At 39.4% G+C, this 27,749-nt stretch overlaps 1 protein-coding gene across 4 annotated transcripts in view; it reads right to left on the minus strand.

The window, feature by feature from the left end:
- Positions 1 to 8,704: 8,704 nt before the first annotated feature.
- csnk1g2a (casein kinase 1, gamma 2a) overlaps positions 8,705 to 27,749 on the minus strand; it is a 30,998-nt gene continuing 11,953 nt past the window's right edge. The window contains exons 3-11 of one of the 4 annotated variants that reach the window (XM_036565333.1): positions 27,118 to 27,266; positions 25,572 to 25,806; positions 22,104 to 22,189; positions 20,209 to 20,293; positions 18,253 to 18,398; positions 17,638 to 17,721; positions 14,072 to 14,173; positions 12,343 to 12,449; positions 8,705 to 10,525 (exon numbers count right to left, since the gene is read on the minus strand). In XM_036565333.1, the coding sequence (XP_036421226.1) occupies positions 10,471 to 10,525; positions 12,343 to 12,449; positions 14,072 to 14,173; positions 17,638 to 17,721; positions 18,253 to 18,398; positions 20,209 to 20,293; positions 22,104 to 22,189; positions 25,572 to 25,806; positions 27,118 to 27,266 (1,049 nt within the window). In that variant the 3' untranslated portion in view covers positions 8,705 to 10,470. Of the gene's footprint in view, positions 10,526 to 12,342; positions 12,450 to 14,071; positions 14,174 to 17,637; positions 17,722 to 18,252; positions 18,402 to 20,208; positions 20,294 to 22,103; positions 22,190 to 25,571; positions 25,807 to 27,117; positions 27,267 to 27,749 lie in introns of all 4 variants that reach the window. The other 3 variants (XM_036565332.1, XM_036565335.1, XM_036565334.1) reach the window with 3 other exon arrangements.

Consider the following 27,749-nt stretch of genomic DNA (forward strand, 5'->3'; position numbering starts at 1 on the left):
CTCATATTCATGACTTCCTATGTCATAATGAGATACCATGTCACAATTCTGACTTATTGTGTCACAATAATGAGATCATGTCATAATTCTGACTTATATTCTCAAAATTATGACTTGCTATCTCATAAGAGTGAGATCCTATCATAATTATGACTTACAATATCATATTTATTACTTAGCATCTTGTAATAATGACTTGCTTCTCATAATTATGACTAAGTATTTCATGATAACGACATATGATATAATTCTGTGGATGTCTCATTTTTATGAGATAGTAAGTCTTTAGTTGTTGTCATTATTAGCATTATTGAAATGAGTATTGTTATTAGCATTGGATTATAAATATTAGCAATATTTAACTGTTTATTGTTATTAGTGTTGTAGTAATCATGGTAGTATGCAGTTGTGTGCAGAAGTTTGTGCACTCCTGGTCAAATTACACGTTTTGTTGGTTTTGTAAGTGTAAATAAGTTACCCATCCTCTACAGAGACGCACTGCTGCACACTTTAATGCATAGTTACTGTTTATTTACTGAATTTAACATATTAAAAAAATTACATGCAAAGATTTTGGCACATTTTATAGTTCATGTTTTGTTAAACTCAGCAAATAAACAGAAATCGTGCTCTAAAATTTGCAGAAGTTTGATCTCTCTAGATCACATGTGTCAGGCTCCAGTCCTCGCGGGCCAAAACTCTGCAGACTTCAGTGCACTGCCTCATTAAACACACCTGATTCAGCTCATCAGCTAATCAGCAAAGCCTTCCTGAACTGATTCAGAGCGTTAGATGAGGGTAGAACGCTGATCTCCACAGCACTTTGACCTGGAAAGTCCCCAGTTTGACACGCCTGCTGTAGAGGATGTGTTATCTCACTTACACTTAGAAAATCAACAACACATTTATTATATTATTATATTATATTATATTATACATTTATTTATTAGTGGTAGTATTTTACATGGTATACGATATATATATATCCAGCTGATAGCTGCCATATCACCCTGTACATGTTTTTAGTAACTCTGTGTGATTATAAATAAACAAATAAATAAATAAATAAATAAATGCGTTTTTGATTCCAGAGCTTTACACTCTCTTTAAAATGATGGTTCTTCAGGGATTCTTTAGTGAAGACAATGGTTCTCTATAGAACCATGAACACTCAAAGAACCATTTGCATAGCAGAACCCTTTTTTGCTGCTACATTGAACCACTTTCAAAAAGGTTCTACATAGAACCGTATACAACACATTCTCCATCAATCTGAAGAACAATGGGCCTCATTCACCAACTGTTCTTAGGAAGAAATTTAAAAACCCACTTACGCATTTTTTACGAAGATCCTGACATTCGCCAGTGTTTTCTTATTTGGGATTTATTCTTAGGTAAGAACAGAATCTACACACTCAGCACAAAGGTGAGAACAGTTCTGCGCTTTAAGAACACGTCATGAATCTGGCGTAGACTTTCTCTTAGGACCTTTCTCAAGAACATGTTTAAGAACAAACTTAGGAAGATTTTGGTGAATGAGGTCCAATTTCACCATGCACAGAGCCATTCAAGCATACATACATCCATCCATCATCTAAACCGCTTATCCTTCTGGGTCGCGGTGGGGTGCTGGAGCCTATCCCAGCTGTCATTGGGCGGAAGGCAGGATACACCCTGGACAGGTCGCCAGTCCATCGCAGGGCAGACAGACAGACATACACAGTCACACACACACTCACACCTAGGGGCAATCTAGCATGTCCAATCAGCCTGACTGCATGTCTTTGGACTGTGGGAGGAAACCGGAGTACCCGGAGGAAACCCACGCAGACACGGGGAGAACAGGCAAACTCCACACAGAAATGACCCTGGTCACCCGGCCAGGAATCGACCCCGGCCATTCTTGCTGTGAGGCGACAGCGCTACCCACTGCGCCACCGTGCCGCCCGCCATTCAAGCATGCAAATGGTTATTTTAGTGTTCACTGTCTTTACTAAAGAACCTTTAAAGAACCAAATTTTTAAGAGTGCAGGGGTACACAGCAGCCCCCAAAAGGATTTGCTGAAATATTTCTGTGCTCACTTACAGATAATACATAATACAGAATGTGTTAAATCAGAAAAGAGTATGACAAATCAGTCTTAAAGCAGGTACACAAGTCAGTGCATCATTATCGAACACGTCTCTTTTTAGCACAGAGGAGGAAAGCTCAGAGTTGGAGCTGCTTTTCTCACAGCGCTGTTGCTGAGCTGTGTTCACTGTGGTCACTGTTGAACTCAGAAAGTGCACAAACAAGCAAAAAAATGCAAACCTGCTGAAACTTGCAAAGGAACAAGAATGTGAAACTCACCAGCCGCCTTCTGAGAAAGCACTCTGCCCAAATGAGAGTCTTAGAGGGGCCTGTTTACAATAAACACCACTTAGTGTGGCATATTGTTTCCTCACACAATGAACTTGTACTATCCACTCTCAGAAATAAAAGGGACTAAACTGTCACTGGGGCAGGACCCCTCCTGTCACTGGGGTGGGACCCTCAAGGGTCCATCTCAGTACCTTTAGTCAGGGAACATAACTGAACCATAATCCACTGAAATAATATGTTCTAAGCTGTACTGACTCCACACACCCCGTCTCGTCTCCAGGCTTTTATTTTACTGTTCTGTTTTAAAACATTCGGTTATGAAAAGGTACAAATACAAACTTTTCACCTGGAAAAACTTATTTAAGGTTCACAATCAGACCTTAAAACCACTGTTGTACCTTTGAGAGAACATTTACACTGTTTATACTTCGATGAACGAGAAATGTTCCTGCACAGAACCTTTATTAATAACATTGCACAGGACAGTATTCTTATATTTTATCTTCTCTTCCATGAGGCCCACTTAGAGCAAACATAACATTTGCTCTTATAAAAGATGGTTCTTCAAGCGTCCTATATAGAACCATGAACGCTCAAAGAACCATCTGCATGCTTAAGGGTTCTTTGCTTGGTGAAATAGTTCTTCAGATTGATGGAGAATATGTTGCATATGGTTCTATATAGTACCTCTTTGAAAATGGTTCTTTAAAGCACCACAAAAGGGTTCTTTTATTGTCACAAGCTTGACGTCGTAACAATGGCGGAACTCTTTTTGGTCCATCAATCTGAAGAACGATTTCACCATGCAAAGAACCCTTTAATCATGCAAAGGGATCTTCGAGTGCTCATGGTTCTATATAGAACCACTGTCTTTACTAAAGAACCTTTGAAGAACCATCTTTTTAAGAGTGAACCAAAAACATTAGCATCTACCACCATTCCTTTTTCATGTGAACATTTTCCAGCCTGGCTGTTTTTCGTACTTTTCCTTTAAGACTGATATATGCAAATGAGCTCTGTTCTGATTGGCTGCCTTATATTGTGCCTCAGTCAATAATACAATCAATAGAGTCAATAATACAGTTCAGTTGAAAAGCAGTCTATACTGAAACACTCCTTACAGCTTCAGTGTGAGTGGGCGGGGCTAAACTGCAGCAGGCTGAATATGTGGAAATGTGTTGGTTTTTGTGACATCACAAAAACAGTGAATTCAAAGCAGGTTTTTGGCAGCTTAGTTTCCATATATGGACTGTAAGGACTTGAATGGTGAGTGGTGTGTTTGTTTAAAACTGTGTTTACACACTAGATCAAACTTTTATTTCAGAAAAGTGAGGAAAAGTCTGTTTTCTGTGATATGGGCCCTTTAAGTGCGGTCACTCTCCATTTGGAGGGGAAACCATAACACAAAGGTTGCAGAGCTTAAAAAAGACGCTTAAAATATGAGGCACAGCTCCAAAACTCAGTATGTACATTCACACAGTCGGCCTAAGATTAAATAACACTTTTTACACTTTTGGTCACTAAACCAACTTTCAACATATGAGAAACTATTTTTAATATAAACCAATATTTTTAAGAAGTTTAACTAAAGAATTTGTATAAAACAGATTCATGTTTACTTTTTATATCATTAATGTTATACTGCATTTAAAAATATGTATTTTATTTAAAAAATTTTGGTTTCTGCTGTTTTCAGGACTCTTATTTTACATTTTAACACAGTATTTTCAGCTCTATTAAACTGCTTCTTTGGGTCGAGGCTCGTCGTCTCGAGGCATGAGAAGGCGAGTCACACTCGCTCACTATATTTCATTAATTTATTAATAATTTTGTTTATCAGGCAGCACATAACTTCTATGTGTCAGTGGTGTTTTGTGCTTTAATGGCTGAGTAATTAAAATAGTGTCAAAATAATGTCATATTATTATTTTTATTACTGATTTTTATAGTTACACAAGGTCACCTGATCAGCCAATGAGGCAGCCAGTTCACAGAATCCTCAGTTTTAACTGGAATGTCTCTGGAGTCACCGTCACTGGAGTTACACCATATTCATACAACACCAGTGACTGTAACATATGTTTGAATTAAGCTCCTTTCTGCACGATTGATAATAGGAGATGTTAATGGACTTATTTAGATTATTTAGTTTTGGGATGAAAGAAACTGATTTTTTGAAAATGTATCCACTTGAATTCCCACTCCAAATGGAGAACGACCCAGTTGTCCAAATACTTCTTGAGGCCACTGTTCATGACAAAGCAGCAGAATTTTATGGTCCTGAATGTTGAGTCACTCTGAGAGCTCAGAACAAGCCCAGCGTGCTGAGATGAGCGGCACATCATGTGAAGACAGAACTACTTTCCCGGCAGAGTGTGCGGCTCATGACCTGCTCAGTACTGAGAAACACGTTAATGATTGAATGATCACACGGTGAAGCGCGCGGCTCATAATCTCACCGTCTCACAGCGCAGCAGATGTGCTGGGATGGCTTTGTGGAAACAGAGTGCAAAACAACTCATTTAAAAAAGAGAAGAGTGCTTAAAAGTATGACAGCATTTTAGGGCCACTTAATAAAAATAAAAATAGCAGACTTCGAGAATAAAGTCGTAATATTATGAGAAAAAAGTCGCAATATTTCAAGAAAAAAAGTCATAATATTTCGAGAAAAAAGTCGTAAAATTTCTAGACAAAAGTTGCAATACGTTGAGAAAAATGTTATATTTCGAGAAACAACTGGTAATATGTCGAGAAAAAAGTCAGAATATTTAGCGAAAAAACTGGTTATTTTTCGAGAAAAAAACTGGTACTATTTCGAGAATAAAGACGTAATATTTGGAGGATAAAGTGGGCTAACTGTAGGGGGCTAACTGTAGGGGGCTACCTGTAGGGGGGCTAACTGTAGAGGGGCTGCCATAACGCGTTGGGGTCTTGGTTGCTGTACTGGCGCCGGAGCTCCACTCACTCCTGTCTCTCTGTGGATCATTTTGATCATCATTCTCACTGTCTGTGAAACTTCATGCCCTCTTTGAATGGGGGGAGATGTAGCCCCCGATAGCCGTGTAGACGACCCTGCCTGAGATTCTCCTTCAACAACACAGACAGACAGTTTCCTCCGAGTCCGTCTGGCTCTTTATTCTAGATAAACTCAGCCGTTTCCTGCTCAGCCGTTTCAGTCGGTTCTTATACTAATAACAGGCTGGTGCTGATGTGCAGGAGAGACAGGGAGACTGAGTGTTTCTTTATGGGTGAATCGATATGAAAGTAGAACTCCACCAACTCACCGCCCCTCATTTAACACCAGGAGGTGCCGCCTTCCCTCTGCAAAGACTTTGGCCACAATATTGCGACCTTTCCTGTATTAATGCCACTTTAACATCATAATTCTACAACTTTTTTCTCAAAGTCCACTGTTTTATTTTTATTAGCAGTGGCCCTAAAATGCCGTCATATTAAATGTTCTAGTTTTTACACTGTTAACATTGATGGGGGTGTTTTAATATTAAGGCCTGTAGGGGGCAGTGTTTCAAGCTTCACAATGTTCTAAAGTCAACCTGAAATAAAAATGGACCTTTGTTTACCTTGTGAGTTCATGTTCTTGGTCCCATTGAACACAATCCATTGTGTCATTTAATTTAAAAGACAGGATTCTTGTTTCTCTGTAGTCTGTGAAGGAAGTGCAGTGATTTCTGACGCCTCTAAACACCGTCTGACGTTTGGTTGCACCACCGTGTTCCGGCCTTCAGGAACAAAATGTGCTAACCAATAATTCCTCAGCATGTTTTCCCTCAAAGTTTCAACAAATAATGAATAACGTTTTAGAAACCCAACACCATTCGCCAAACTAAACGGGCTGTAAGATGCTTTACAGACTGGCTGGAACAAAACAACATTAATACTGATCTGGCAAAAATTGACAAAACTGAGCTAAACCTGATATTGCAGCAGTTTTATGGCTCAGTCTGATTTGGTCAGACTCTGAAGATCAGACTACACGTTTGCCGAATGGTGTTGGGTTCATTTCTGGCTGATTCCAGGTTGTTTAGCTGTTCTTCTGTCACAGCTGCCGACTGAAAAGCTGCTCAGTGGTGATGACAGTTTGGTAATTTAGTGTGAGGAGCTGGAGAACGAACTGCCGGCTGTGCAGCGAGTGGGCGGAGCTCGTTATTCTGACGTAGCAACAAGCTGCTCTTTAAGGAACTATAATTTGGTGAAGGAACTGCGAACATTAAAACATATTAAACGCCGCGTTCACGGCCCGGTTTATTAATTTATTACTTTATTTATTTAACTGTTGTATAAAAGCAAGAGAACACTCGAGGAGTGTGTTATCGCCAATAATTAAATTATTATTATTTCATGATAACACACTCCCTCTCGTGTTCTATTCTTTAAGTAAGTAACCTGGCTGCCTTATAATTTTGAGCTGACTGAATTTCAAATAAGTGACCAGAATGTAAAACACACTATTGGTCTGTTTAATTACTAGTAAATGGTAAATCAGCTCCATTTTAAGCCAACTTTTCTTTAAGTTAAAGTATCCAATCATGTTAACAGTGTACAAAACCCGGTGGTTGAGATGTGAGCAAATTCAGAGCGATTTGATGTGAAATAGTTTATTATAGAGAAACTTACGGACTCAGAAAACTCCAAAACCACCAGTGAACCTACACGTATCTTCTGAGGTTTTATATGAAATGTTGACGATGATGAAAGTGATAAAAAAAGGTTTTCTTTGAGAACTGTCCATCATGAATGGATTAAAACATACGTTTTAGTCCAAAAACCTCCTCACAACGATCATTAAACGTCTCAGTGAATCATAATCATGTAGTAACTCTCTGTGAGGGAGCTTTTAGAGGTGGACGTCTGGTTCCTTTCACCACCACTGTGAACAGTTCTGACTCAGTAAGTTGATCTATAACAGAGCGTTTCACACCAAACCACTCTGAATGACTCTGCTTACATCTTAACCACTTAATAATGCAGGAATTCCTTTTGGAATCACCTTCATTTACAGCATCAGGTGTCCTGCTGAGGCAAACGTGAGGCAATTTTTACCCCCCCCTCTAAATGAAGCAAAGGGATGGGTACAATAACCAAAATGCATCTTTACCTGTCAGGTGAAACTGACTGTTGAAACTGTTGGCATGTTGGGATTCTTGTGGATATTTCTGTGATGTAGAATCAGTGTATATTTTCTAAATATTCTGAATGTAATTTGGGAAAATGTAAATATATTTCCGCTTTACTTAACTTTGAAATTCAATAAAGTTTAATAACAATTCAGCATCTGCACTGAACAAAGACCTGTTTCCATTTTAAGGGGATTTCAACTGATTTTTTAACATTTCAAGAAGTCGTCCAGAGTGGTTTGGCGATGCTCTGTTCTAGAGAAACTTACAGAATTGTTCACAGTGGTGGTGATAGGAACCAGACGTCCACCTCTAAAAGCTCCCTCACAGAAAGTTACTACATGAAATGGTTATGAATTCACTGCCTGATGACTGAGACACTGTTTTACGATAATTTTGAGAAGATTTTGGCTTAAAACTCATTTCATGGTGGAGGGATACATGCAGGGTGTTGTGAGGCAAAACAGTCCCCAAAGAAAACTTATTTCAGATTTTCCACTATTTTCCCATCATCAACATTCAATATAAATACTCAGAAGACTCGTGTAGGTTCAATGGTGGTTCTGGATAGTAAATAAAATGTCTGTATTTGTGTTGTAGTCATGGCGACCCCTGGTTCCTATCACCACCACTGTAAAGACATCTGAACCATTTCACACTGAACCACTCTGAATCACTCTGTTTACATCTCACACACTGAATTATGTAGAAATTTTGAAAAATGAGTGGGCTTTCCCTCAAAAGTAACCAGACTGCATTAAAATTGATTGATTTCATTGCATTTCTAATAGTAAGTTAACAGAACAATAATCTGTTACATTCTGTTAACTTATTTTAAAAGGTCACATTTTAAAGCAGCCACATCATTTTATTACAGCGTACATGTAATTAAAAAATCTTGATGATGTGTAGAAGAAAAAAAAACAACATTTAATAGGTATGTAAATCATCATACATCCTCACTCTGATAGGCAACCTCTGTTAAATGTTTATAAACCCATATATTCATTTCCTGTGAAGCTAACTATGATGCAATTTACAACAGTGAAAGAAAGTCAATGCCAACTGACTCCATTTAATGGCCCTGGACCGCACAGTGGAGACCGAACGGGGAGAGAGAGAGAAAAAAATAGAGCGAGAGACAGAGAGACAAGAGAGAGAGAGAGAGAAAAATAGAGTGAGAGCGAGAGACAGAGAAAGAGAAAGAAAGAGAAAGAGAAAGAGAGAGAGAGAGAGAGAGAGAGAGAGAGAGAGAGAGAGAGAGAGAGAGAGAGGGCCAAGAACACCTGAACTGGGTAAAAATCTCATAGAAGAGGGACGTTAGTGTTAAATGGTTTTACTTGGAAAGGCACAAACTATGTTTCCCAGGTAACTTAAACTATTGTGAAAAATATATTGTGGGAAAAAAAAAAGAAAAAAAGGGCACAAAGCCACACTGTCCACCCCTTAACTCCTCCAAACCCAGAGAGCATCACTTTGTTCCTTTGGAGAAATTATCCCACATCTGCATTTACTTACTTATTTTTTTATTTTCTGTTAATTAAAGGGGAATTTCTGATTTTTCAAAATCTGTACACAATTTAATCATCATTCAGAGTGGTTTGGTATGAAACGCTCTGTTCTAGAGAAACTTACAGAGTCAGAATTGTTCACAGTGGTGGTGACAGGAACCAGACGTCCACCTCTAAAAGCTCCCTCACAGAAAGTTAGTACATGAAATAGTTATGAATTCACTGCCTGATGACCGAGAACCTGTTTTACAATGGTTTTGAGATGATTTTGGTATTAAATATGTATTTTTAATCCCAATCCAGGTACATTCTAATGTAAAATAGTACCTAAATAAAACTTAACCACTATTTTATCATCATCAGCATTTCATATAGACACTGTGTAGGTTCACTGGTGGTTTTGGATAGTAAATTAAATTGTCTATGTTCGTGTTGTAGTCATGGTGACCCCTGGTCCCCATCACCACCACTGTAAAGACATCTGGACCATTTCACACCAAACCACTCTGTTTACAGCTACTGAATTATGCAGAAATTTTGAAAAACTGGTGGAGTTCCCCTTTAACAGCAGAAATATGAACGCGTTTCTTCCCCCCCTTAAAAAGTGCAATTCAAAAGAAGAGAGATGCCATGTCTTTCTCTCCGTCTTCCACAGTACCTGAGACCAGCCACTGTGCTACAACATCCACAGACAGAGGGGGAGGAAAAAAAAGGAGGAAAAAACACAAAAGAGCAATAAAAAAAGAAAAGAATTCACACTACAACATGAATAAAACTGACTCAGGGTAGGCTGAGCTTTAAAAAAAAAAAATCTTAAATTACAAAAAAGGAAAAAAAAAAAAAGGACAGACAATTTACATAAGCAGATTGATTCTGGTGTTCACGACATTTTTTTTCCTGTTTTTATCGATTCCTGACTCGGCGCATCACAGTCAGCAGCCTTTTCCTTATTTTTTCTCACTTTGATCCCGTAAAAATCAAACACCGTGGAGTACATCTCTCACTCAGCCACAATTTCTGTGTGTATCTGTGTTTAAACTTCTTTTTTATCTTTTTAGTTCAATAAATGTTATTTTTTCCTTTCATGGTGATCTAAAATACAAGTGTTCGTCTCCATTCAGGTCACAAAACACGTTAGCACTTTCTGTTCTCTTGTGACCCACACGTTATACACAAACACTTCCTCTAAACCGTTCCTTGTCGATGGGAGTTCAGAGGTGGGTGGGGTGGGGTGGGGGATCGGTGGTCTCCTCTCTGATGCTGCAGCGGAGGCAGTGTGCGTGTGTGTGTGTATGAGTGTGTTCTGCTGTTCAGATTCTTCAGAGAGCACACACACACACAAAGAAAGTGCTGCACTCGCTCCAGTCCTCTTTTCTTTGACTTTTACTTTCTTTCGTTTGTTTCGTTTCCGTTTCGGATCACGTCAGTGTCTGTGAACGCTTCACTGTCTCTCTGGCCGTCTTCACTTGTGTCGCTGGAGCGCTTTCCTCTTCCTCCTCTTGAAGAAGCAACAGCACCTGAAATCAGACAGAGAAGTTCAGAGATGAAGCACTTTGTCCAGCATCTGTTCCTTTCCTGAAACTAGCGATGCACCGATACCACTTCTTCCCTTCCAGTACCGAAACCTGAGCCTCAAGTGTCGGCACGTAACGAGAACCGGCACGGTACTAACTCTGTCTAACCTGAACAGCCTCGAAATCCTGATTTTTGTACAATTCCACTTTTAAAATATTTTATTTAAGGGAAAACAGTGTATGCATCACATTAAGGCCCAATCCCATGTTTTATTTCTACCCCTAGCTTTCGAGTGTCTCCTGTATCTCAGTTCCAAGAGGTAGTAGTTGAAACCTTCCCTATGAAATGGGACCCTCAAATAAAAAGAACATTACTTCATTAACAGCTACTAGCGCTGCTCTGTAGGCGACCCTGCCAGTCTGCAGTGACAGCAGAGGAGGGTAAAGTACAGCAGGCTCGCTTTACATTTAGGGCATCATACGCCTTCAAAGAGGGGGGGCCCTATTTTTTTTTTTAAACCCCTAATTCTTCAGTGATATGAAGCTCAAGTCAGACATTCACCAGCTTCTCGTTCAAATTTTCAGGTACGGGAAGTTTAGCTAGCTAGCCATCTTACCTGTTTTTCTTTTTACTCATAACACTCTGTAGTGTGTCTCTGAAAAACCTCTGTTTGGAGGGCCAACCTCTCTACCTCAACAAAATCGGGACACCCTACCCCCAGACGTGAACGCGCAAGATAGAGGTGTAGGGGCTAAGTGGTAGGGGGAAAGGGTGAAATAGGACTTGGCCTTAAACTGCAGGTAAAGTGGCCCATTGATGATGTTGCCATAAAGGGTCTGTTATCATTAATATTATTATTATTATTATTATTATTATTATTAAGTGACCCTTATTTGTCCCACAATGGGGATATTTCACCTCCGCATTTGACCCATCCTTGCAGTGAAACACCACATACACACACTAGTGAAGACACACTAGGGGGCGGTGAGCACACTTGCCCGGAGGGGTGGGCAGCACTATCCGCAGCGCCCAGGGAGCAGTTGGGGGTTAGGTGCCTTGCTCAAGGGCACTTCTGTCACGTACTGTCGGCTCAGGGGATCAAACCAGTGACCTTCCGGTCACAGGGCTGGTTCCCTATCCTCCAGCCCATGACTGCCCCGTGTATGAAACTATGATAAAGACTGAGTTGGACTGACATAAAAGCCGCCTGAATTCCGATCTGGCAGTTCAGACAGAGTTTACACTGCTGCATATCAGATGTGTAACAGATTTCAGTACCACATATAAAAGTGGCTCAAACCTGAAAAAGATTGTGAGGTTTTTGTTGCTGTTCAGTCACACAAAAACAAATCTGAGTCACATATAGAGACGAGATCTGAGCCACCTCTACCTGCAGCAGCTTAAGCCTGAATGAATTGCACTTACTGGTTGGATAAGTTCAGATTTGAATGGTTTCAGAGCTAGAAAAGCAGCTGCGCTCTTTAACATGACATCTTTTAATGCTTAATTAAATTTGATGTTGAGATCCTATACTAGTCACATGAAGTGTCCAGGTGTAAACAGAGTCTATATGTATCTTAACTTCAACTTGTGATTTGTAGGTAAAGTCAATTTTTGTTTTCCAGTTAGAGTCTACATTCTATGTGGGTGTAGTCAGAGCCAGTTTTGGCATGTACCCTTTTTTTTGAACAAAAAATAGTGGCAAATTTAGAAAACAAGGATGAGAATTTTTCCATTCCACCTTAAACGTTGCGTCAGTTTCATTCTGGTGTCTGCAGGATGGAAAGTGCAACGGAAGCTGATGAATTTTACTTACTTCGTATCGTCGGCGACCTCCACCTCAGCAGGGGCAGTAATGGGGGCGTTTGAGTGTCCCGCTGTGGGGTCATCTGTGTTCACCTCGCCGTTGGTCGAACTCATTACCTGAAAACCAGCACAGGAGCCGATGTGGTGTTATAGCAGAACATGCTTGAGTACCCTGGAGATCTGAACAAGCTGCAAAAATATACTTATGACATCTCACTTCATTAATCAGGGTCATTAGTGAAAACCTCTCTTTTATCCATAATTCACCCTTTCTGGTTGTATAAATAATCAAAAACTCAAACCTTGTGGAATAATAAATTTAACTCTGATCACACAAACCTAACTTTTTGTATTTATTATTTTTTCTTAAGTAAAGCAGTTGGATTTACAATGAAGTCATCAGCTCCCTATAGGAGGCAGAGCTTCACGCTGGCCTGGCGTTAGAAAGCATGCAGCATGTGAGGTAGAGAGGAGCGGAGAGGAAAGACTGCACACAGTAGGAAAAAGAAACAGCAAACTTGGAGAGGAAAAGAGAGTGAGTGAGTGAGTGAGTGCATGTGTGCGAGTGAGCGACTGAAACAGAGGGAGAGAGACTGCATAGAGAGGGTATTTCAGGGCCGCAACCAATAATTATCACTATAATTGATTGTCACCGATTGTTCAATTAATCAACGAACTGGACTGTTATGCCATCTGCCAGTCATCTCAACAACCGGCCAAAATGACCATGAGCACCATGTAATGAATACTGGTGATATTACAGTTCTACGGATTTATGGATATTTTTAATAAAACCTGTCACGTACCTCACTACTGGTCGCATGTTGTAGTAAATATGAAATGTAAAGAGAACTAATGGGGGGAAAAAAGTAAAGTAAGAGCCTATTATTAGAAACCAAAAACACTAAGAACTCCAGGGAGCCCCCAGTGCTCTAAAATTATTATCAGTAAGTGTGTTTACATGCACTCAATACTCCGATCATAATCGGATTTCTGCAGTTATCTGATTATTCAAATGGTCATGTAAGGTCTAGAAATCTGATTAAGAAATCTGATAAAGAGAGCTGGATTTTAGCTCAGTAATCAGATTTCTCAGTGCATGTAAACTCTTACTCTGATTTCTTTCCGGGACTGGAAATAAGTGAGCAGCATCGCCGCGAGACGCAGCAGAACACTTTCAGACCGACGCTGAAACCAAATACATGCTTGACGAAATGAAGGATGTTTTTTAAAAAAGCCGTGTCATGAAGTTTGAGTTTTACGTTACGTTTACGTCACGTCTTCTTCTGTGAGTTTATTGGCTGGTTGCAAAGCCGAAATCCGATTACTGTCTGAATCATGTAGACCTGGAGTCTCCCTAATATCTGATTACTCAAAGACCTTCTGCAGTTATCGGATTACGAAGTGAATCTAAACGCACTCAGTGACAAAATGTTCATATCTGCTTCAGTGGATGAAGGCAGCTTTCTGAAGGGCCAAATCAGCATCCTGGTGGGCCCAACTTTGGTCAGGCCTGTTGTGCAGCACTGTAAAAGGCTCGTTTTAACTGTTCTTCCCTCCAAATCGACATCGCTGACCACTAAGCAACTTTGTTGACTGACCATTGCAGCCCTCATGTGTTTGTATTAGTGAGAAGGAGAGACGGAGAGAAAGAGAGACAAAGAGGGGGAAAAAGCATGCAAGTTATACAAAGAGAGAGACACGCCAAGTCCAAGCAGCACAGCGCACACACCCAGTACCTGGACAGAGCCCCCCAGCCTATCAGCTGTGAGGTGCGACCCCAGGAGCTCTCTGTTGGTGACAGGAGTCGGCTGGGATTCACTTCCTTTGGGTTCTGGCGACTGGCGCGACAGCGATGGGGGAGGAGGGGGGATTGTCAAAGGTCAAAAGAGGTGCAGTTGAAGGGAGGTGAAGGTGTAAAGGAAAGAAAGAAAAACAACAGAAAGTTTTAAAGAGGAATACTGTCCATGCAGAAGCAGACTGCTCTAGCTAACAGAGGAGACAGGTGAGAAAGAAGTGCAAGTGAAGAGAGAGAGAGAGAGAGAGAGCATAACATGCAGAGATGAGGAGGCCTGCTAAGCTCTTAGTTTGGATGGAAACCCTGCACTGATCCACAATACTCAAAAACAAAACTGCCTATCACATGCAATCAAAATCTTCAAGGGGAAGTCCACCTATTTTTCAAAATTGGCAAAATGCAAATGTCGAGATGTAAACATTCAGAGAGGTTTGATATGAAATGGTTCACTGTAGATAAACTTACAGACTTTCTTTACAGCAGTGGTGATAGGAACCAGGGGTCACCATGACGACAACACAAATATAGACATTTTATTTACTATCCAAAACCACCAGTGACCCTACACGAGTCTTCGTGTGTTTATATGGAATGATGATGATGGTAAAATCTAGAAATCTTAAAAAATAAGTTTTCTTTGGGGACTATTTTGCCTCCTTTTAAACCAAACCTAAAGCTATAAAAACACTGTCACTGCATCAGTATCCATAACCATTTTATGTAATAACTCTCTGTGAGGGAGCTTTTAGAGGTGGACATCTGGTTCCTATCACCACCACTGTGAACAGTTCTGAGTTTCTCTAGAACAGAGCATTTCACATTAAACCTGAATGAATCTCTTCAGATCTTAAATCATTTAATTATGCAGAAATTTGGAAAAGGAATGGTGGGTTTTCCCTTCAGCTCTACACCATTTTTTTAAACAATACTAGACTAGCTGTGGAGGTCAGTGCTCCACTTTATATTGTCACTACCACACAGTAAACATAAACAGAGCTACCAGACAGTAGGGCTGTCACTACTGATTATATTAGCAATGAGTAAATTATCATTGACAATCAAGTAAATTGAGTTTTTAAAAATGCAAAATAACACTTTACTGGGAAAACAAACAAAACGGAGCTAGGCAATATGGCAAAATTGTGATCTCACAATTCTTCAAGATGATTTCATGATAATATCTGATAAGCTGGAACAGATGTCAGAACAAAAAGCAGTGCCATGTGAAAAATTAATGTCAAACACTATGAATCTCGGGATTTGCATTCAATAATTAACATACTGTGCTGCAGTAAATGTAATTAAACAGGACTAATTTTGCTCTCTATGTTATCCAGAAATGCATATTGTGACATATTGTGACATAATTAATCACAATAACAATAATATTGTTATATTTCCCAACCCTACTAAGACGCCTTTAAAGACTTCTTTAAAAATGTAGAAAAATACTATGTGGCAACCAAAAACCATTAAGAAAAAAGCTCTGATCTTACTGTAAGAGAGAACAGTGGGAGAATGAAGTAGGTAAATAAAAAGGTACATTTTAATTTATTACTTAAACTCAAGTAATCAAGTCAATCTGACAGCCCTAACAGACAGACCTAGTTTCAATCTGTATCATCACCCCTAAAAGCTGCACAATGCTGCCACCTAACATCTATAAATGGAATTTATAAAAGGACAAACTCCTTCAGACAAATACTCTAGACACTGGACCTGTACCCAACAGTCATTGCATTATTAGCAAAGCCTACAGTTTAGCATGGAAAACATGCATTTGCCCTCATAGAATAACGCTAATAGTGTGATTCTACAAGTCTAAATGTGTACTGTCAGCATCTGGGCCTTTATAAATGTGTAATAATTTTCTATAATACAGGCTACAGCCAAATGGGAAGATCACAAATGAATTTAATCAGGTAAAGTCATTGTTTCCAGTACCATGTGACACCCGCTGTACAAATACATGTGAACAAGGTCTCCATGTCCCATACCATTACCTGACATGTCAATCATGTGTGAATGATCCTGCTCATGTTTTCATCTAGCGTTCTCTCTGTACGCTAAAATGTGAGGAGCTGCCATAAATGGGTAGTAAGTGCTGAGCCTGACTGATATATCAGCTGTCCAATAAAATTGGCCAGTATTAAAGTTCTCACTTTTCAGCATCAGAGGAAATCCCACCGATAACACATGGAAATGTCTCCTTACATATTAAATAACAAAACAAGGCTCATGAGGATGATGTTATATTGAACAGCAGTCAACACTGGGCGCTAAGGTGCACTAATAAGACTGATTATTAGGGTCTGTTTATCATTTGACCATGTATAATATTGGCCAATATTATCAGTTATCAGAATCTTTAGCCCCTTTAATACAGAAATGGTAAAACAATTTTCATATCCATCAGGCTCAGGCAAACGAATCGCAGATAAGTGCAGGGCTTACTGTGTCTGAGAACTTTCGTCTGAGGCAGTCGTTATCCTAAACAAACCTATTTCAGTTTATCTGAATGCGTTCTTTGCAAACATACAGTACTGTGCAAGTCTTTGTCACCCAAATGCATGATCTAAAACCATTCATCTGGGCAATAAGTCTGTGCTTGTAAAATCACAATATATCACTAAATTAGAAACAAATAAATGAATAAAATGTAAGAATTCTTATTCTTGTAAAAAGTAAATATCTTCTAAGCAGGTTTGGTTCCAAGTTTCTCCTGGACGCCTCCAGCAATCACATGTATCTGTTACACTCTTTACAATTTTACAGTGGTGGTGATGGGAACCAGAGGTCACAATGTCTACAGCACAAATATAGCCAGTTTATTTACTATCCAAAACCACCAGTAAACCCACATGTGTCTTCTGAGTTTTTATATGGAATGGTGATGATGGTAAAATCTGAAAATTTGATAAAATAAGTTTTCTTTGGGGACTATTTTGCCTCTTTTTAAACCACACCTAAAACTACTGTTAAACACCGTCATTGCGTCAGTATCCATAACCATTTCACGTAGTAACTTTCTGTGAGGGAGCTTTTAGAGGTGGACGTCTGGTTCCTATCACCACCACTGTGAACAATTGTGAAAAAGTAAATATCTTGTAAGCAGGTTTGGTTCCAGGTTTCTCCTGGACGCCTCCAGCTATCACATGTATCTGTTACACCATCACAAGCACACTTGATTTAATTTAATGAAGGACTCATTAACTGAACCAGGTGTTGATAATAACTACAAATAAAATGGGCTGATATGAGGGGAAGTTTGGAAATGGTTAAGGAAAAATCATGGACGTACATAAAATCACTACTTACTGTATTAAAGTGATTTGTATATATTCACATATTCACATTCAAATGCATACTGACCACATTATCAGCTTTTTGTATTAAACTTTCTCAGACACCTAAAACGTTTGTGCAGTACTTAATGTACTGATGACCCCGGTAGGAAAGAGAGCTCCAAGCGGGTGTTTACTGATCTGAAAATGTCAGTGTTTTTACCTGGTTTTTGGTCTGCTGCTGTGCTTTATCTCTGCTGCTGGGCTGAAGCGGTGTATCGCTGGGGATCGGTCCTATTGGAGTTGGCTGAACAGAAAACAACAGGAAAAAAAAGCAAAGAAAATTACTAAAAACACTGTTTATGCAGTTTGGCACCTGGTTTACTTTATAGGCAAGGCAAGTTATTCATATAGCACATTTCATTCAATACGTTTCATATAAATAAAAGCAAAAACCATAAAAAAAGAATAAAGGCCTAAAAAGATACAAGTGCACTAGTTTAAAATCATAAAACTAACAATTAAAAGGAAGCACATTAAAACAAAATACAAAAAACATAAAAAGGAAAGACAAAGGGCTTCAGTTTCATTAAAATTAGCTTATTAAAAGATGCAATGCTAAAAACAAAGTGCAGTGAGAACAAAGGGCGATAAGTAAGGGGGATGTTTGCAAAAGAAAACTATTTGGAGGGGAAAAAAAAATGCAATTTATATAGTTAAAATACACTAATTGTCGTTATTGTTTTGAGTCTCTCTATAATTGGGTTCAGTAACACTGACCATACCCATCATACACTCAGAAAAGAGCAGCCCCACCACCGACCCTTCTGGGACGTACCAGAGGTTTGCCGACCCAGTCATATTCATAGTCGAACACGTAGCCATTCCTGTCAAAAAGGTCTGTGAAGAGTTTGCGTAAGTAGTCATAATCCGGTTTCTCAAAGAAGTCCAGTCTCCTCACGTAGCGCAAGTAGGTGGCCATCTCTTCTGTAGGACAGAGCCAACGTCAGAGTCACTCACAGAAAACTAAACCAGAACTGAACAGGTGAAACAAAGGAGACTCACATACTCTCTGCTTAAAGGGCCCATACCATGGAAAATTTAATTGTTCTCTTTTTTTTTTATAAACGTGTACGAAAACATACCCAACAAAACACTCCCAGCCTATTTATAACAACTAACAGCACATTATGAATAACCTGTTTTAGTGATGTCACAAAAAATATATTTACATATATTTTTAAATCAGGTCCAATACAGGCAGCCAATCAAAACAGAGCTCATTTACGTATGGGTCCTAAAGGCGCAGTAACAAAAACAAACAGTCTGTTTAATTCTGAGGGACAGAGAGAGGCTGGAAGCTGCTCATGTAAAAAGCAATTATGGTGCTGACACAAACAACAGTTTACACTCGAGTACTCCGTCTCAACACTATCCTCAAAACAACAATATTTACATTTCATAATCATTTTGAAGTATGTTCGTTTGCTTTTTAATTAAAATATTCCAGCTTTTAAATTGTAACAAGCAGTTTTGCACATTTATACAACCCTTTTCAAGACGGATGTCTCAAAACTGCCAAGAGATCCATCATATATGCTGTAAAGTTACGTCAGATAAGGAGACGGATGAGTTTGACTGGGTTTCTGCATATCTAGATATGTCTAAGTTCAAGAGGTCTTTTTTTTTTAAATCTGTGCTTAACAATGTGTTTTCATAGTTAGTTCAGCTGCTTTACTGAATGGATAGCCGAGTTCATATTCCATTGTTAACACTGGGGTCCAAGTTTAATTCTATCATGAGTGAAATAACCTTGAGAGACAAACCAGAAATCTCATTCAGGACTGACGACGTGGTGAATTATTTCAACGTTTCAAACTTAATTCACACAGACTTAGAATTTTCAGTTAAACTCATGTGCTGGAGGTTAGAGAACCAGCCCTGTGACCGGAAGGTTGCCGGTTTGATCCCCTGAGGCGACAGTATGTGAATGAAGTGCCCTTGAGCAAGACACCTAACCCCCTGCTCCCTGGGCGCTGCGGATAGGGCTGCCCACCGCTCCGGGCAAGTGTGCTCACAGCCCCCTAGTGTGTGTGTGGTGATTCACTGCACAGATGGGTCAAATGCAGAGGTGAAATTTCCCCGTCGTGGGACTAATAAGGGTCACTTAATCTTAATCTTTCACGCTCTGTCTCTCAGCTCTGCGGCAGAGCCAAACAAATGAACTCGTATTTGACCATTTCTATTTGTTTAAACTTTGTTTACCATCTTCATATCTTCTCTCTTTTTTGTCTGTCTTTCAAAGAAAAGGGGGGAGGTAGGAAATTGCAGGGAGAGTGTGGCTGTGTTAAAACTTTAGCTGACGTTACTGGCTATAACACGATTTTATTGCCTCATATGGCAAAAACTGTCAGAATTCCACAAGCGTTGTCCAGAATTTTGCTGGGTCTAAAGCGCTAACAAAAGACAAACCTTCTGAAAACTAAATAAGGACACAAATACCAACATAATGAACAAATTATGTTGCTTGAGTAGTAAATTATTCAGGCCAGCCCTAATAATTTACAACTGTTTTTGCTACATAAGCCCATAAATGATATAAAAGCAAGAAAAACATAGGATATGGACCCTTTAAAGGAGAATGTGCAAAAAAGTCCTAGAATCGCTGATAAGGACAGTTATTAAATGCTATTAGGGACCCTCCTTAACTGGTCCCCCAGTAACATTTATTCACTGATAGCTGCATTAGCATCTTTAGTTGACTCTACTGCTTGAGAGAAAACTGTAAACAAACCTGGGAAGCTTTCACAGAGCACTTCAATGGGAGTCGCTCTTTTGGTGTCTCCTATTTTTTGATAGCGCTCTTTCAGTGTGTCAGCCTAGATGAATAAGAGAGAGAAGAGGAAAAGAGAAGATAACAGAGGGGGGGGGTGAAGTTATATTTTTCATCTGAGGTTAAACGTGCGTCGTGTACACAGCTTTCTTGATGCGTAACTGAAACTGAAACTTTGAAAAAAGGTCCTAAAGGTTGCAAAATGACAAAAAATTGGGAACAAGATCTTTTTCAGCTTCTTTAAATAGGTCAGCCTTTCCTCAGAGTGCAGCCAGTGGTTAGCCTGCTGTCCGCTTCTGCAGACAGAGGTATGTCATGACATTAGCTCAGTGAGATAAGAGGAATCTCAAAGCCACAAACTGAAGAAAACACTGCTGGGGGAAGGTTAAGATAGCAGAAGCTCTCATCAGTGAAAGGCGTCAGAAAGGCATCTTGTTCCACGTTCACCTTGAGGGTTTTCCCAGCACGCTTAAATGCAGATCAGATATTGTGCTGCTGCAAAACACTTTAGCGCTAAAGTGTTAAATGTAAGATCGACCACAAGTCGACACACGGAACAATAAATCGGGTTTTCCAAAGAAGTCTCCTTAGACTCAGCAGGTTTCTAAAGAAATATGAATCTAGGGTTAAATCTTTACGTAGCGCACTGCATGTACATGAAATAATGCCTGTTAAGCTGGTAAAACAACATGGTGAAACATGCGAGCAACTTTAGTTAACTGAAACAGACATGAAACTAAATTGCACTTGAGTTGCATAATGTAAAGCACTCTACAACTCACTTGAAACTCAGCTGCAAACCACTTCAAATTCATGGAATAAGTTTCAAATGCAGATGACGCATCACGCGATCAGGTCAAACGTTTGATTTTACCCGGCAAACGGACAAGAAAATGAAACCGAGACCTCAAATCACCCAAAAATCAGATTTTTATTTTTTAGGCTATAAAAAACTGATACAAGTCTAAAATAGTTATTCTCTAACAAAGCTAACATGAAATACAACAGAATTAGAAAAGCTCTCCTGCAGAAAGCTTGGACAGTTAAACATGAGATCCTGACTGACTTCACACAAGGCTGGTCATTTTCCATTTTGTCAGTTTCGTGAACCATTTTAACAAAAAACCCTGAGTTCATAAAAGCTAACATTTCTGTAACCAGCAGCATTAACTAGCCAGCTAACGCCAACAGCTGTTTAAACGTCTGCTTGTGCCACCATGTATTATTCTGTTCTCCAGCAGTTAACGTGATTCCCTTAGATTTAGTTTCCCCTTTCTTGCCCTTACCCTCCAATTTTAAAGAGAGCTCAAATTGCATGAAGCAATCTGAAAACATCCAAGATGCATGCAACCCATTATTTAGTCAAGTCAGTTGTTTTAAAGCATGCTGGTCGACGTGATCATGCAGTGTGTCATCACCGTTTTGGCAGTTTTGTGAAAGTTGATTCACAAAGTAGATATACAGAGTAGAGAGAACGCAGAGTTTCAAATGAGTCTTTACAAAATGCAATGCAAGTGCAATTTAGTCTCATGTAAGTTTCAAGCAACTAAAATTTTATTTTCACCATGTAAAGCCACCCTAACATTATATGAATGCTGCAAATACATAAACACCACCACACCGATGATTTTATATAGCAAAAATGAGACGGTGTACCAAAAAATACAAACCGCTAATTTGTAGCGGAGTAATCAAAATGTATTGCATGCAACTTTGATTGTTTTTGAATTAACTCACTACACGCAACCAGTTGCACCATGTGAAGGCAGCCTTACACCCTGTGTCTTACACTGTGACAGTTAGTTAGTCCTGGTCTTCAGCAAAAGCAGTGAAGTTTTCTCTTTTCCATACTGTACCTTCAGGCCTTGCCAGGGCAGGCTGCCTCGTAGGAAATACATGAACATGTGACCCAGAGCCTCCAAATCATCCCGCCTGCTCTGCTCTGTACGAGAAGAGAGAAAAGAAACATATAAAAATGCATCTCGGTGAAGATGTGTAGGCTGCATACTGAAGGCTCCCATGAAAGTGGTGTCAAACCACAGAATTCGATAAATGAGTGGGTGGAATTTAAGATGACATGAGATTTTTCAGTAAGGAGCAATAAAAACATAACCCCAGATAAAATGATTAACAAGGTAAAAACAATAATGACTTCACTTCCTCTGCAGCATTTAAAACAAATGTCACCCTGCAGCTCTAGCATACAGGAATGTATGTAAATTCCACTGAATTTTCTTTTTTTTTTTGCTTAACTAAATCAGTAGGATGTAAACAAAGTCATTCAGAGTGGTTTGATATGAACTGCCAAACTGTAGACGAACTTACCAAATCACAGCGGTTCATAGTGATGGTGATAGGAAACAGATGTCTGATGGGTTTTAATGCCTCTAAAAGCTCCCTCACAGAAAGTTATTACATGAAACAGTTATGAATACACTGCCTAATGTCTGAAAAATTGTTTTATGATAATATTGAGAAGGTTTTGGCCTAAAATGTATTTTTTCAATCCATTCATGGTGAAGAGGTACATGCAGGGTGTTATGAGTCAGTAAGGCTTTGTTCACACAGCAGGTAAAAGTGGCCCAAATCCAACCTTTTTCTCCATACGTGACACAGATGTGTCTGTGTGGCTGTGAACAGCAAAAAACACACTGAATCTGACATTTTCAATTCTGATTTGAGACGCTTTCATATGTGCTACTGAAATCGATACGTATCTGATCTGCAGCAATGTGACAACTTTTACATCAATCCAACTCCACATTCATCATAATTTCGCACTGCTGAGACTCGAACGAAACAGCTGAAGCGACAGCGTCAAATAAAAGTTTAAAGAATCCAAGGACACGAACCGTGAAGAAGAAGTGACCGTGGCTGAAAAACGTGCCCTTTTTACGCGAAAACTCGAACACATTGTGGGTGATGAGCCCAGCTGTCAACCATTGGAACTTCATAATCGCTCCTGTGATGCCAGCGAAGATGAAACTGAACCCTCCAGGAGCGACTGGCGTTCGCTGGTCATCATGACTGTTTACCTCTGGACAAGCCACGTGAAGCACTGTTCTTTTGGGCATTCGGGTCATTTTAGGAGCTGATCTGTTCAGACTGATGTTGCATATAGGATCACATTTAAAACATTATGTGAACAGCCAAACAAAAAAATCGGATTTAGTGAGAAAATCAGATTTGGGCCACTTTTACCTGCTGCGTAAACTGAGCCTAAGTTTCCTTACAATTAACCATTTCACATCAAACCACTTTGAAAGTTTTTGTTTACATACCATCCACTGAATTACACACAAAGTAAAAAAAATCTGTGGATTTCCTCTTTAAGAATAGTTGTAAGGATGTGGTTACCTATTTCAAGGCAATTTGAAACGTGTCATCATTTCTGACTTGTTAGCCAATAATTTTGCCTCAGCATCAGATGATGTAATGGCCTGGTATGGAGGTCCAGCTCCATACTGCTCTTTCATTAATGATGTCAGAAGAGTTTACAGTCTGGCATCGAAACTCTAAAAACCTTCCATAAGTAAATCATCGAGTCACCAAAACTCAAAAGTCTCAGGCAAAGATTTATGGACATTATGATTTTCAAGCCAAGATGAGTCACACCTTTGCTTTCAACGGGGCACGGTGTATAAGGGCTACCTATAGATAAAATATTACTAATGTGACTATATGGCTACATATTGTCAACGTGATATATCCTGCAATATTTTTAAAACATTAACACATTGCCGAATCAACAACGTGGCACAGCAAAAAAAAATAATAAAAAAAAGTTAGCTTTTTTTTTTTTTAACCAAAATTGCCTTAAGGGCGCATAGGAAGCTCAGAGCACACAGTAAAAAGCACTGTGATTGGTTGGAGGGCTCATCTGTATACTGCTACAAAATTAAGTATTGCAATATCTGGTGTCACAACAACAGTATAAGCAGGGATGCAGCAGTCTGACTTTCTTCTCCTGATTCCAACACCTGAGTCAGGATATCAGCAGATTCAGGGCACCGAGCTGATATTTATTTCGCCTTCAGTTTAAAATCTGTACACGTCCTATAATGTGCTGTTACAACTGAAGAGTTCATTCCAAGATATGATATTACTTTCAAGGAATTTTTGGTAATTTGGGATTTTTAAAATGACACACTGGACAAGTGTTCAATGTTCAAGCATACTCATCTGATTTATTTTAGGGCTATGAAGTTTAACTAATTACAGAAGAATAGAATATAACCTTAACTATCATCTTATCTCAACAATCTGCCAGTTTTAATGTTTTAGTGTAGATTAAATTTATAAAAATATGAAAGTCTAAAATAGCAGGGTGATGGAGAGTGCTGGCCACCACCTCTTCAGCCACTTTCCTCTGGTAGAAGATTCAAGACCATCAAAACCAGCACAACCAGACACACCAACAGCGTTTTACCCAGAGCTGTAGTGCTCATTAACCACAGTGGACATCTTGCACTTTAAACTTAAACTAAATCCAACAAACCTCCACTGCTCTACTGCAGTATAACTCCTCTGTAAGATAAAGCTTATTGTACATGTGCTCATTTTTATAAATGTTCACATCATCCTGCAATATACTGTATAAAACAGCTATAACAGTGTATTAATATATAGCCTCTCAAACCTCCATATGTATAGACACTCATTTGTTTATGTACAGATATTTACATTAGCTCCTTTCACATTGGCTCTTTACTATTCTCTCATTCTTTATTTCTTTTATTGCCTTTTTATTTTATTAGTCTCTTTGTTAAATACGTGTTAATAGTTTGTACGCTTGCCATTCATGTGTGACTCACCCAGACAAATTCCTTGTGTGTTTAACATACTTGGCGAAATGAAACGACTGATTCTGAATCAGAAAAGCTTCCTGCACAAGGCTTATACTGTACATCAGTTATATTGTATTGTACAACCATAGCATATGGTTATATTGCACATCAGTCATATCGTTGTACTGTGCAACCATAACACATCTCTGTTGTGGGAACAAAACTTCATATCTCCAAAATGGTAACTTTGCAGGAGGAGGAAAGAAACTACCTTACTTGTAATGTAAGTCAACGGAACCAGAATTTTTTTCAATTAATTTTGGGTCGTTTCTTTTGGTCCATTTATCATGAAATTTAAATATAATGCGAAGAGCAACAGGTATTTTCAAACTGTCAAAAACTGAAAAATGTAAAAAGTAGACATGTGAGGTTTTGTTCCAACAACAGCAATATGGTTATATTATGCATCAGTTATATCATTGTATTGTACAACTACAACGTTTGGTCATATTTGTACACTACAGAACTGCATCATACCTTTCCCCAGGTGAGTGTTGATGCTCATGTAGCGTGCTGTTCCAGTCAGGCTCTTGTGTTCCCGGTACGGGATGTGTTTTTTGGTCTCGGGGTCGATGTACTCTTTGGCCAGCCCAAAGTCGATGATGTGGATGGTGTGCTGCCTCTTGCTGCCCGGCCGGCCCACCAGGAAGTTCTCAGGCTTGACGTCCCTGTAGATTAAACTTCTGGTGTGTACGTATTCCATCCGTGTAATCTGTGAACGGAAAAGGAAAACACTTAATACTTTAAACTGATGTATCATTTAGCCAATTAAATAGGATGATATTAACGATAATCATCAGGCAGTAAAGCACAACTGCCTGTTAAAATGTTAAACATATAAAATTACACATTATATCAAACATCATATCCTATGTAATTACTTATACAACAGTTAGTTCCAGCCACGCAAGCTGATTGGTTGAGTGTCTAACTGTGCTGTTATTTCGCCATAACGTCACCTTTTTTTTCACAAACACTATCACTCCGCTGAGATGCTGTTGCTAAGCAACGACTCTGACCGCTGTAGGAGACGCTCAAGCCATATGAACGTTTTTACTTCTTACTTTGCCACAGACAGAAAATGGATACTATTAAGATCACATTTGACCGACAGCCGATTTGGTCAGACTCTGAAGATGAGACGACACTAAATTCCCAAACTGTCGTCAACACTGAGCAGCTTTTCAGTCGGCAGCTGAGACAGAAGAACAGCTAAACAACCTGGAATCAGCCAGAAATGAACCCAACACCATTCGCCAAACTTAATTGGCTGTAAGATGCTTTACAGACTGGCTGGAACAAAACAACATTAATACTGATCTGGCGAAAACTGACACAACTGAGCTAAACTTGATATTGCGGCAGTTTTATGGCTCAGTCTGATTTGGTCAGACTCTGAAGATCAGACTACATGTTTGGAGAATGGTATTCGGGTCATTTCTGGCTGATTCCAGGTTGTTTAGCTGTTCTTCTGTCACAGCTGCCGACTGAAAAGCTGCTCAGTGGTGATGACAGTTTGGGAATTTAGTGTAAGGAGCTGGAGAACGAACTGCCAGCTGTGCAGCGAGTGGGCGGAGCTCGTTATTCTGATGTAGCAACGAGCTGCTCGTTAAGGAACTATAATTTGGTGAAGGAACTGCGAACATTAAAACATATTAAACGCCGCGTTCACGGCCCAGTTTATTAATTTATTACTTTATTTATTTAACTGTTGTATAAAAGCAATAGAACACTCGAGGAGTGTGTTATCGCCAATAACATCACGGCTGTGATGATCTACGGCGACCAAATCACAGCTGTGATGTTATTCGCGATAAACACACTCTCTCTCGTGCTCTATTGCTTAAATAAAAGTTACCAGAATGTTTAGCTCATTAAAACTGTCTATATCTTTTGAGCCCCATCTGCACATGAGATTCAAGGAAACTCTTACAATAATCTAAAACTGCATTACATCACACTTTAACACTTCACAGCCATATTTTCCTTTTCTTTTCCCTCCTATGATGGAGTTTAGTCTCACCAGCTGGATGGCGATCATGAGGACGGTCTTGAGGGAGAAGGTTCTGTCACACAGGTCAAACAGGTCCTCCAAACTGGGCCCTAACAGTTCCAGCACCATGGCGTTATATTTACCACACGGGCCAAAGTAGTACACCTGAGGAACGCCCTCTGAGAACACACAGAGATTGGGTTTATTATTACACATAGGCATAAAGAGACATGGTTAGTGGTGTGTCAGAGAACACAGTTCATTATTTCATTTCTAGCCATTATGGCCATTTAGTATTTAATAAGTTATTCATTTTTTCAGATATTATATTTTAGACTTGCATAAAGAAGAGAAAAGGTAAAGGAAAACAGCTCAAAAATGATTAAAAGAAAACAACAAGAAAATCAAGCTGCTTCAGATCGGAAAACATCCACAGGTGTTTCTGTCCATCCTTCCACTGTGAGAAGACGACTCAGCGCTGTGGGTCTGAAAGGATGTGTAGCTGATCAAGAAGAACCTCACTGAGAAAAGGAGACGGACACATCAAACAAAGAAGCTGAACGATGGACTGACCACCCCAGAGTCCAGACCTCAACACCACTGAATGTGTTTGATTACTTCAGAAAATGATCAACCAGCTTCTGAGACTGAACTTTGGAGGT

The sequence above is a fragment of the Colossoma macropomum genome, unplaced genomic scaffold (assembly GCF_904425465.1).
Source record: "Colossoma macropomum unplaced genomic scaffold, Colossoma_macropomum, whole genome shotgun sequence".
NCBI classification, from domain to species: domain Eukaryota; kingdom Metazoa; phylum Chordata; class Actinopteri; order Characiformes; family Serrasalmidae; genus Colossoma; species Colossoma macropomum.